This window comes from Accipiter gentilis, chromosome 6 (genome assembly GCF_929443795.1).
Source record: "Accipiter gentilis chromosome 6, bAccGen1.1, whole genome shotgun sequence".
NCBI classification, from domain to species: domain Eukaryota; kingdom Metazoa; phylum Chordata; class Aves; order Accipitriformes; family Accipitridae; genus Astur; species Astur gentilis.
This window is the reverse complement of record NC_064885.1, coordinates 34,701,193-34,713,744: the sequence shown is the minus strand read 5'-3', so window position 1 is coordinate 34,713,744 and position 12,552 is coordinate 34,701,193. Positions and strand designations below refer to the sequence as shown.

The following is a 12,552-nucleotide window of genomic DNA, read 5'->3' as shown; positions in this document are numbered from 1 at the left end:
ATCAGTTTGAAGTATCACTGCCCAAAATTCCTTATGGACCCCAAAGGCAGCATCCACACAGTTACTCCTTAATGAGTAACTGCTTTTCACCTTTCCCTTCCCAGCCACTGCTTATATATGATCTGATTCCTGCTAGTTTCACTGCTAACGAAAGGAATTTGAATGATGTGACATCTGTGCTTTTGTTTCAGTCAGGACTCGAAGAAAAGCCAGTTAAGTCCTCATGCATGTGACAGGTAAAAGCCTTTTCTAAAACAGTATCAACGTCCACAAAGTCTAGGCTTTTATACTAACTGCATTTAAACTCTAGCAAGAGATCTGGCTGCTCGAAGCATCCTTGCACTTTCAAAGAACCCCAGTGACAACAGTTCAAACACAGAATAACTTCAGCCCACACACAGAAGGGGCTTGTCGTGTAATAACCTTACAGATCATGACCGCCAGTTTTGTCACATCTTTATGCGACACTAATGGTCAAGCGAATATTGCTCCCTTAAAGCATCTGAATCACTCCACATTGGGCCATATCCATTAAAGGAACATATAAGACACCTGCAAATTAATCTGGTTTACTGCTTGTATTCAACAAATACATGGCTAAAGCTTAAAAGGCAAAATCATGAGTATTTTTCTTTGTTTAATAAGAAAACAAATGATAATCACAACAAAAGTCTATGAATACACTGAATTACATTTTAATCCATCAACTGTGATAGCATACATGTATATTACCAAAAAACCCATAAAATCCAAGTTAAAGACAAAAACAATTAAAGTACATAGCCATCGTTTCCGTATAATGTAAACAAACATGCCCTCCCACTATGTTTCTCGAAAAGGGTGCACACAAAGTTAAGATTGCCAGGACATTTTTAAGCTTCTCTTTCAAACTGATGTGAAATCTACTTGTCTGCAGTGGAACAGAACAAAACTTAAAAATTTACAAGGTCCATTAACATATAAAGTCCAAGGAAAAAAAAATCACAAGCAACATAAAATCAAAGTTGCTTTTTACACCCTCTAATGTTCTTTTAGTGGATAAAATCGTTTCAATTACTTGCATATGTGGAGAAAGTCTTTCATAAAGGATCAATATATAGCTAGCCAAAAGAATGCAGTAGTTGTAATAGTGCTTAAAGGTAATTTGTGTTAACCTGAGAAGTGAAGGAAACCCCAAAAATCAGGGATTTTCAATTAAAAATGGACAAAATAAAGCTCTCAGTTGTTTAGCATTCTTAACTTTGGTCCAGGGCAGTAGCTGCATTCATACCTTGCATTTGCATTGGCACCATAAAACATGAGTAAAATATCAAGCGCTACATAATATATTTCACACCTTGTTCACAGAGTAGTTCATATTTCTGAATAATTTTTTCATGGCTCTAGTTGAAAGTGATTTTACAGTGTAAGTTCAAAGAGTTCTCTGGTAACCTGGGAGAGGAAACAAGATCATGCACCATCTTGTCTAGCACTCTGGCTACTCCATCCTAAGCCTAATGCCAAGGATCTACAAGTTTTACTATGGGAGAATGAAAACCAAAAACATTTAATATCAACAAACTGCTACAGACATGACTACGCACCATACAAAATAGCCTTGCAGAGTAGCTTGTCTAGTTAAACACTACATAACAATGTCATGAAGTACAACAACATTACAGAAGACAGCGTCAGACATGAAATTCTTCTAATACTAAATTTTTACAACTTCCTGTCACCTGAGGTTTGCAGTAAGAAATTATGTTATTTATCAGCACAGAAATATTCTTCAGAGAACACAAACTGGACAATGTAACAGATAATGTAAATAGAGATAAGGTTAGCATTTGGCTCTGGATAAAGATATAGATACTCACACACTTGCCTTGATTATCACACATAGTCCTAAATTCATTAAATCATTCAGAATAGTACAGGTAGCAGCTGTTCTCAGAGAAGATAGCTTAGAGTATAATGGACCAGCTTGCCGTTGTCTTGATTCGCAGGCACATTACTTGTCCTCACGATGCAATGAAGCAATAACATACTAACAGTTAAGGTGAAGGAGACCACTTCTACAGATGCTGCTCAGCTCAAATGAAAATGTGGGTAAGAGGCAGATTGCCAACAGCAATCCAAGGAACATTGCCAGGGTGGTGTACCTGAGCACTGGACAGAAAACACTTTTCAAGTTACCTAAATGGCCAGAGTGAGCCTAACAGGCTACTGTAATGGTGTCCCTTCCAGATATTGGACAAAGACAGTTCGAAGCCAGGAAACCTTTGTCCTGAAAGCACTGGCCGTACAAACGCTGGCGAGACTAAGTCAGAGCCGTAAGTGCTCTAACTGGCAGTGCTGCATGGGCAAGTAGGAGCCAGGCCCCAGCTGCAGGAGCCTCTATTGTAGCATTTGCTGTGCTGGACAAGCAACCCAGCCCCAGGAACCTGCCATAGCCACTGGAAGAACTAGCCAGAGCAGCAGTGCATACGAGCAGAAAAATGGGACATTGAATCTCACATTCCTGGATGGACACCTTCAGGTCTCTGTGAAGAAGTCTCCCTACCCTTTCCCCTAACTAAATAGAGGATTTTGATATACCACAAGTATAGGTACAGAATCCTATACTTGGACACTAGAAACAATTCATACCTGTATTTACTACTTATAAAAGCTGCAGCCTGTCATTTAGTCCCACTTCAGTGTGTATGTCATCCTTTCACCTGGGTGTTGGAGCCAACAAGCACAACCTGGAAAATAGTTGTTTGCATAGGGCCTAACAACTATGCTCGGGGCCATGACTACAGTATTCAGATACTCCCTCCAATCTGATAAATACCAATCTATTGGTATAGTATTGTTCCACAGAATACATCTGCCAGTTCTTCAGTTAAGTTATTTCCAAGAAACCTAAGCAGCTAGGATTCTGCTGTTTCTCACAAAAAGCTGTTCTCAGAATAACATGCCTCACTATTTCTGTTATATTGCTACTTGCTACAGCATTGTTCAATTTAAATTTCTAACCACGTAGCCAGCCAACAGCGTATGTACGTAGAAGACATCAACTGTGTATTTATTCTGCATACCTACACTGGATATACTGCGAGACAGCCCTAAGTAATTTTTAAGGAAAAAAGTCTTCATAAAAAGTCATGTAACATGACGGTCCCAGAACTGCAGAATTATAAGACGACACCTCTACAGTCTGAACTTTACCCAAACTTTAGTTTTAAGCTCCCATAAAAAACTCAAGTGAAGATCTACATCAAACTATTCAATTAAAACTTATATTAGTAACATAGTGAAAAGTTTATTAGAAGTCTACATACTGCACCACTAATTTAAATCCTGGCTAACTAAATTTTTACGCCAACATAACTCCATCGGTTAAAGGTAACATTTTTAGGTTTTTAATATACTTTTAACACTGCTTGCCAGAATAATATTAATTGTAGGTATAAGATATCTTTACACCAGTAAGCGTCCACCAGTACATCTTAGACTCACTCCTATACCCTTCCTAAGAAATACAGATGCTATAGAAAAGTACTACTTTAAACTGCACAGATGTAGCTAAAGCTGTACAAGTTTTGTATACAGAGAAGGCCTAGAAAAGTATGACTAGAAACACATTCCCTCGGGTGAATAAGAGACTGTGCAAGAGACCAATAAAGACCCCCCCCTTATTTAAAGCTGCAGAATATCTTTGTCTTTTGTTTAGGTGAAGAAAAATAGCAAATTTTGTTCCACGACTGCAGTTTCCCTCTAGAAGAGGGAAGGGAGAAAGTCAGTCGATTTGGGAGTCCATAGCAAATCCTCGGCTATAAAGAAAGAGATATTGTGGAGAAAACGCAAGACAGACAGGTCCTCCTTTACAACGATTATACGAATAGGAGCCTTACCAAAACCGCAAAACAATTATCCAGAAATTCTCCAACGTAATCCCAGTTCAAGAAGGATCAACACATCCAAGTTTCCCAGTGAACTGACAGCGCTTAATGGGCGCTGAGCCGCCTGAAATCCTGCGAAAAACTCCAGGTAGCCCCTGGTTTCTGGCATCCCCCTGCACTCTCTCTCCAGCCGCTGCTGCTTACCACCCCACGCAGAGCACGGACCAAGCTGCCCGCAAAACACCCCTGTTGCCCCCGTCCCGCACAGAGGTGCCTGGACCCTCATCCAAACTGCGAGCGAGCACCTCCTCGCCGTGAGGAGGCCTGACAGAGCCCCGCGGGCCGAAGGCCTCCGCGGGATCCCGGCGCCCCCCACCTAGGCCCCGACGCTCGACCCTGCCCAGGAGCAGCCTCCTGCCTGCCCGCCCGCCCCGCGGCCAGCGGCCCCGGCCACGCCGCACCGCCCTTCCCGGGCCCCACACGCCCTCCCCGCCCCGCTCGGTAGGAGGACCGAGTTGCCCGCAGCCCCAGGACATCACGCCCCGGCTGCAGGGCCCCCGGGACCGGCCCTTTCGCCGCTCCCGGACACCCCAGCCCGCCACGACTAGGCCCCAGCCGGCGCCGCCGCGGCGGGCCGGCCCCGCAGGCGCCGGGCAGGGCCGAGAGGCGACCCGGGAGAACGCTCACCATGTTGAGGGCTGTGCAGGCCTCTTCCCTCCCGGCTCAGGCGGAGACTGAGGGCGGCGGCGGCAACGGCTTCCTCCGGCGGCGGCAGCTCCGGCTCCTCACGGGCCCTTCCGCCGCCTCCCGCTCATGCGCAGTGCGGCGCATCGCCCGCGCCGGCAACCGGAGCGGCGCGGCCGCGGCGCAACGGGCGGGAGCCTTCACCGGGGGGGAGGGGGGGCGGCGGCCCCGTCCCGCCCCGCTCCGCTCCCGGCCCCGTCCGGGTTTTCTCTGGGAGCGGCCGGCGGCCGCAGCGCGGCGGTTGGGACCTGCGGCGCGAATGGCGGTTGGTCGTCGCAGGCAGCTGAGGGGGGGCGGGGGCGCCTCGGCCTCGGCAGGGAAGGGAGGGGAAGGTCCCCCCGCTCTCCTCGGTGTTACTGCGGGGTCGAGAGCGGGGGTGGGCGCCCGGCACCGCGACGGGGTTGTGGCGAGGAGAAGGTGGCGGGGCGGGAGGGGACTGCTGTGGTGGCAGCCAGGCGCGGTGGCGTCCCGCCGCCCTCTGAGGGGCCGCCCGGCGTCCCCCCCCGGCTCCTTCACACACCCCCCCCACCCCTCCCGTCTCCTTACCCCGGTCACCCCGCGTCCACTTTTCTGTCGGGAAAACTTGGGTTCTTATTTCTGAAGTACCAAAATACTTAAAACATTTCGCGAGGGCTCGGTGCGAACGCGGGTGCTGTAACCGCCTGCTCCTGCCAGGCCGTGCTCGCAGAGGGGTTTCGCGGTCCTTGTCGAGGGCAGGCAGGCGCACAGCCCCAACGCACGAACTCCAAAAGGGGCGAGATGGAAAAAGCCCGTGGGCTCTTCAGGATGGATCCGCAAAGGAGGCAGAAGACACGTGCTGAGCAGCCACCGAGACCTGGGGAAGGTGAAGTCCCAGGGCAGCAGCTTTACAGGCATTTTCTTACGGGACCACCTCCGCACCTGTAAGATTTTCCTGCTAGAGGCTGTGATCTCCCTCGGGGAACTGTTGCTTCCATGTGGCTGTGGACAGATGTAGCCTCTTCTGCCGTAGCATAGATGTACTAGCAAAAGAGGTTGTAAGGGTTAAATCACAGTTTGTACCAGTATCCCGGACAGTTGTTTTTTCCTAGGAAAGCTTATGCTACCTGCTGCAGACTTCTGGCAGCTGAGGAAGTTTGGGGAAGCAGAATATTTGCTGATAAAATGCACAGCGGTGGCAAACTGCTAGTTGTGAAGGAGAAAGGTTTCGAGATCTGATTCTTGCTCTCTCATCACGTGCTGAGCTGGGAGCTATTAAAGTAAGCTGCTGTATTTATATTACATGACTGGTATGATTGCACACACCACAAAGAAAACTAAAGAAAGCCATTCTTCACGATAGATGTCTGGGGTTTATATATATGTTTTTTATAGAAGAGGGTCTGAATCGCTTCTCACTTATTTCACTGAAAATCGGAGCTAAGCTTAGATGGAGTGTGAGGAGTTACCTATTTAGAGAGGAGAATCAGGCCTGCCCTGTGAAGCGTCCAATTGTGCTGGTGTTCTGAAACAGCAAAATTAAGAGTTGTCTTAAGTAAATGGAAATACATGTGAATTCAGCTATCCTGAGAGACACTAGTTGCTTGGATACCTTGAATCCTGCTGAAAAGCATGGTTTTGAAATTGAGGATGGCTGCAAAGTGGCCAGTGTAAACAACCGTGAACATTGCACACCAGCCCAGTCCATGTGAACCACAGCACGGAGTCAAAGCCAAATCTGAAAATCTGTTTCATCAAGTTAGCTAACTGCCATCACTATAATGTGCTGTGACAGCCCTCCGGCAATCTGAAGACAAAATTTAGACCTTCTTGAAAATTATTGCAATGTGTAACAATAATCTGAGATGAACTGTAATCGCAGTGGATTCCTGAAGACAGAGACAGGATTTTTAAGTGGCTTGTTTTTCCCTAATGTCTGTGGGTCTTTGTGGTTTTCTGTAGCGCAGGGTCTGTTAGGGGTTTTTTTGAGTGTGTGTTTGGGGGCATACTGTGTCTTTAGTTTTACCTATTCTTTAACAAGTTGTATGTAAGATTCTTTTAACTTGAACATTGAAAAAATATTTGTCTTTTTCATTTTGCTGCTTTTGTTCACTGAATAAAGTACTAAACATAAATTGGTTTTAACTTTTTCTTGTTTAGGTCCCAACTAAAAATGTACCGAAATCAGCATGGTCCTTCACTTTGTTTTCAAATGAGTTTTTGATTAAACATAATAAATTAAGGCCTGATGTTAAAAATATTTAAGAGCACAAGGAACTTCACATTCAAGAGTGTTCATAAGCTTTAATAAGGTGCTACTTAACATCAGTAGACTCACAGGTATTATCTAGATCTGATTTTATGCATTCAAATTATGTTGACTTTTAAAACATTCCTTGAAAAATTCACCATTGCTACAACTTTTAGTTCAATCCATTATTTTCATGTTCTGCCTGGGTTATAAATGAGCAATTTTTTAATTAGCTTCAGGTCTGGTGGAAGTTGTTCTTGGTACTTTAGTGTTCAGAAATTGTTCCTGGTGTACCATCTTTTTTTTTCTGGGAGTTGGGACATTTGGATTCTGCTTCCAACTTTGACTGACTTGTAAATTGAGCGCTCTGACTTACTAAATTCCTCTACATTATGAACTCCCATTGTATAAGGTATGGAAAATCATACTTAACTGCTTTACAGGGTCTTCTAATTAGCAGGGCAGATAAAAATGGATGATTTAATGAAATGCAAGTGAAATACAAACAAAAAAAGAGTGAAATGCCAGTGTGCGTGCTACTGTTTTGTGGTTGGGTTTGGTTTCTTTTTTCCCCGGTTTAAGTTCAGTTATAAGATAAAACTGTACTTGAGGGAAAAAAAAATAGGAGTGGCTTCCTACTGTCATTTAAATTGTAAGTCTAATGTTACTGATTTTAGTGGGAGCTACAATATGCTCTTCTGTCTTGATTTCCATTATGTTTCCATGGGTATGTCTGAATTGCCAAATTTAAGGTAAGTTACCCTTACCCAGAGCTCTTGGCTAACACGGCCAGGCTACCTGGTGCCTCGGCCTGAGCCAGTTTGATTAGAGTGAGTTATCTTCTCCATACGTGGCACACTGCAGTAGGCATATCCTGCACAGCACACACTGCAGGACACGGTCAGACTGCCCAGTTTCATTCATGTCCATCTGCCTACTGGCTGGCTGTACATCTACAGATGTAGATCTGATGTGTGTGCTGTCTGAATCTCACCCTTACCATTTCTGAGCAAAACCAGATGCTTTGTAAAGCAAGAGGCACCATGAGGCTGCCAAAAAGCATATTTGTACTTATTTAGAGGAAGTTGTCTAAAGTGGGCTTGTTAACTTGTTAACTTTTGTCCAAATCCATCCAGGATGACACACCACGTCAGACCAGTGATAAACAGCTCTGCTATTTGTAAACATGATGCATGCATTCAGTGATACAGACTAGAAGGAAATATCATTCATTGTGCAATCCACACATGGCATAATCACTGCGACTGCAGTAACATGATGACTTGTTTAATTATGGTAAGGCTGACACACTTGCCTTGTTTTGTTGTGTGATCTAATGATGTTTTATCCTCTCATGTGAACCCTAGGAGAACCAGTCAGTAATTTTTTTAAATCCAAGCATGCCAAATGCATAGTTCTGAATATAACATTAATCTGTTTTAAACTGACTTGAGCTCTCTTCTTGAGCAGATAGAGAAGCAAGCCTCACATTAAGTCAATGCAGAATCCATTTAGTATAATCCCCTTGCTGAGAACTTCCACTTGGAGCACTTTCTGAGGAAAAGGCCCAAAGCTTTATGAAGGATAACAATCACCTGGAACAGCTTGGCCTAGAAATGTCTTTCTAACCCCCACATCTTTTTGTCAGCTACTTTCTGCTCTAGAAAGCGAAACTACCAATTCACCTTACACTGATGGAATAGCCATAAAGTGGTTACAACTATGGCCCTTTGCATGCAAACACTGACCTCACGTTTAACTAAAAGAACAAAGTCCCATGAACTATCCTGCACAAGGACATTTAATGCCACTCTAAAGGCTTGGAAGTTCCTTAGCATCCATAGGTACGGACCCAATGGTCTGCTCCTACCCCGCTGTTCAAATGATACCAGTTGGAATGTCTGTGTTGGCCCATAATAATTTCTAATGCATTGAAAGAAGCAGAGAGGAAGTAAACAGTCTGAGTCCTCCTGTAGGTGTCTAAACAATTTAACCTGTAAACTGGCACATCGCCAGTATCTGAAGATTGTTGTTAATAGGTTGCAGGGAAGGGTGTTCACCTTCTATTAAGTTTTTCATCCTTCCTGCATTACACAAGAAATTAACAAGTTACTACACCCAGTCCAATGCACTGTTAGGAGCCAGGTTTGACATGACAGTATCCCTGGGAGGGAGCAGAGCAGGTTTATGTGACAAAGAAGAAAAGTCAGCTCAGTGAGCCTAAGAAAGTCTGAAAATCTCTTATATACCTAACTATACCCTGGCCTCAATAAACTAAGACTTTCCAGGACATCTAACGGGCAACAGACAGCAAGACTTCTGTATTTTTTTTCGGAACTCATTAGAAGTACTGAGATACGTACACTACAATCAAGGCATTTTAAGTAATATGAATTAAGAAATGAGAGGGTAATAAGAATTGAGATAGCTAGTTGATTTTTATAATATGGACATTTCTTTAGTTCAGAACTTCTGTAAACAAGATATGATCTTTGTAAACACAAGGATTTGAAATTTCCCAAGCTATAAACCAGACAGTGCCATCATAGCTATGACTTCATGATTAAAACCTACACCTTTGAACTGTAAGCATCCTTCCATTCTCATTACAAAGCATTATGGGTGATTTCAAGAATCTAGGATACTGAAACACACTATTTCCCTATCAATCACAGTGATTTTCTGTATGTGCCATCTGTAATTGTTCAGCTTAATAAAAATAAGCCATCCCAATTCAGAGCACATATTTTGCTATTAATACATGAAACAGTAATTTAAGTTACATGTATGGGAGGCAGAGCCTTTTGCCTTGAGGTAAGCAGACAGACAAAGCATGGGTAATAAGGTGACTCTTGCCTCCTGTCATACATGTCACACACATTTAGACTTCTCCACTCCTCACACTGTCATAACAGCAAACTAGTTTTTGGGAACTTGTCTACACAACCCAGCTAATATAAGTTTTCTGATATCTAAGTGGCAAACTGTAACCTCCATGCCTGTGACTAGCTATCAACAACAATACAGTGGGGCAAACTTCAAGGAAAACATGCATTAACCACATCTGTATGTAACAGTTCCATTTTAAAATTTGTTTAGTCTAGTTCACATTTTATCTCATTTTACAACTCTATAGAGCAGGAGCTATGTTTTACGTTTCTGGGATGCTTAGCACAGGACACTGAACATGTGTGGGGTCTTTGGCTGCAGTTATCGTAGCAGTATTTATCACTGAGTGTTTCTGTGTGCACCAGTGCACACTGATGAGTGAGCAAAACAGTAGAGCCCAGAGTAAGATGCCTCTTTCCTTTTCAGAGGGGCAAAAGAGGGATTCAGCTCTCAGCAGCAGTCTTTCTGACCAGACACTCTTTGGAGCTTTGCTGACTTTAGTACATTAACATCTCCCACTTTCCCTACTTTTTAAGTGAGTAGATTGGCTACCATTCGCAGACACAAATTACCATTTCAAGAGCAACTTTTTGGCACCAGAACTGTTTATACGGAAAACAGATTAAAGCTAAAATCCAGCTACCATTATAATTTCAAAACCCAGTAGGACTCTAGACATGCATTTTCCTTACTTATTACTGCTATAATAAGAAATACGGGGTATTCAACCAGAACATCCACGTTTATTTTAACATGGACTCATCATATAATCAAGAGGTTTTAAGCTAACATCAAATGTCTCACAAAATATATTGCATTGCTTTTAGAACCCACACTCTCTTCTTTCAAAAAACGCAATCAGTCTACATAAAAATAAATGCCAAGGTTTCAATTACAAATTTCTGCAATATTGATTTTTTCAATACGTCATTCAGTAGTGTATATTACTTTCCAAATTAAATCTTTATGCAGACAGCTGTGCCCCAGTATCATAAAGATACTAAGTGATATTTACCTGTGAAGCATTCATGTGTAAAGATTATCATTTTGAACATAACTGTACAAGCAGTTAAAGTATCTGTTGAGAACATACCTTGTGTAAAAGCTGAAAGTTCAGACCTTAATCCATTGCCATTGACTGTTCAGTAAACACGTTCTACACAGCATTGTTGAGCTTTTTGCAAACAGAACAGATAGAACACAGTCAAATAATTCCTGATCTGACTGAACAGATGAATAATCAACAGAAATTAATATACCTGTGATAAGTGCACCGGTTGATATGCCCTTTATAATAGGTACAACTTGTTTTAATAAAAGAATAGCGTCCTCAGATCAACTTTTTTTTTTTTTCTCCTGCCATTGACTAAATTTTAAAGGTCCTGCCAAAACACTTGAGTATTCATTTTTTAATTATCATGAAGACAGAAGCTAGGATTTTCTGGTAACTAGATAGTACAACCATTGCAACAAAGGATTCAATACACATTGGAAACTATTTTTTACAATTCACTGGTATAGATATTTACTGTATAAAAGGTAAAAAAATAACCTTACAAGTAAAAATAGTTTATATCTGAAATTACAATTTTACCAGCAAGCATGGAAAATAATTATTTATAAATCACTTTGTCCACAAATTTTGCAGTGTTTTGATTACCATCAACCTCATCAAATAGGAGGAAACACAGGCAAGTATCTACTGAGTGGCCTGCCTGAAGTCACAGTGAGTCAGTGGCTGAAATAAAAACAGAGTCCTGTTTTCCACTCCCTGTTTCCTAATCACTGATTGAGCATGAATTCAGGCTCAACACCACAGACCTTCCCTGGGTATAAGCTATAGCAATTGAGAGCAGCTGAAGAGTGCAAGAGAGACAGAGGTCCCCATGGGTAGATAACTAACATTTATGATGGACTGTCATTTTGGTACGGTAACATGCACACTACCAAGGATGTTACATACCTGATATAACAAGCTGACCAGTAAGCTCACTGAGGGTGTTACTCCCCGATCCTGTCTCCCAGAAGCCAGTCTGGAACTAATGCCCTCATTCTTTCCTGTAGACTGTCAACTGTGGCTGAACTACATATCCTGTGACCCAGTCCCCTCTCTCCTCTGGCAGCAAGAGTAGATAATTACATTTAGAATCAGTTCAGATTCATTGTTTCTATAATATCTATGACTCTTGTATCAGAACTACAGCACTATTTGAAAAGGTATATTGATAATGAATAACTGGCAGAGATTATCCGTTTAGCTCAAATACTAAAATATTGCATTTTAAACAATTACCATTTTTTTTCTTTTTTACTCTACCATTAAGTGTTCTACAGACAACAGTTTAGTTACAGCTATGTTACTATCATATGGCTCTTATCAATTCACATTAATAACACAAAGATTTATTTGTAATAAACAGAAAATTTCTGAATATTTTGCCAATTAAAATTCTGGGTTACAGGAACGCCCCATGTCTAATAATTCTTTGTGCATCTCTAAGTTCAGTTAAATCACATTGCAGCAAAACACTTCCAAGTGTGCAAATTCTGACAGTGAATTCTGCAAGAAATTTTATTCTGAAATAAACAAAACCATCACTATTTGAAAAATCAATCTCAGTGGAAACCTACAGAGAAAAAAAACTAACAGTTAATTTTCAGAAGTGAGGGGAAATTAAAACTCGTAAAATTATTTGTCTCCCTTCATTCCTAAGGGAGGACATTTTGTCAGCTTCCAAGGAACATGTTCTTGTTTTACTAGCTGGCTGAAGCAAGCAGTGCAGACTTAGTGGACAGAGAACCTCATGCTGTGAGTTACTTACCTGCAGTGAAACCCATGACCAC

General features: G+C 42.4%; 1 protein-coding gene across 3 annotated transcripts in view; it reads right to left on the bottom strand.

The window, feature by feature from the left end:
• The window catches only part of DCUN1D1 (defective in cullin neddylation 1 domain containing 1), a 28,259-nt gene extending 16,117 nt beyond the window's left edge, over positions 1 to 12,142 (bottom strand). Inside the window, exons 1-2 of one of the 3 annotated variants that reach the window (XM_049803886.1) lie at positions 4,554 to 4,705; positions 3,879 to 3,998 (exon numbers count right to left, since the gene is read on the bottom strand). Coding sequence is in view for 1 of the 3 variants with exons in the window: in XM_049803885.1 (XP_049659842.1) it covers positions 4,554 to 4,556 (3 nt within the window). In the remaining 2 variants the exon portion in view is untranslated. Of the gene's footprint in view, positions 1 to 3,878; positions 3,999 to 4,553; positions 4,706 to 10,801 lie in introns of those variants that run through there. The other 2 variants (XM_049803887.1, XM_049803885.1) reach the window with 2 other exon arrangements.
• Between the last annotated feature and the right edge of the window lie 410 nt (positions 12,143 to 12,552).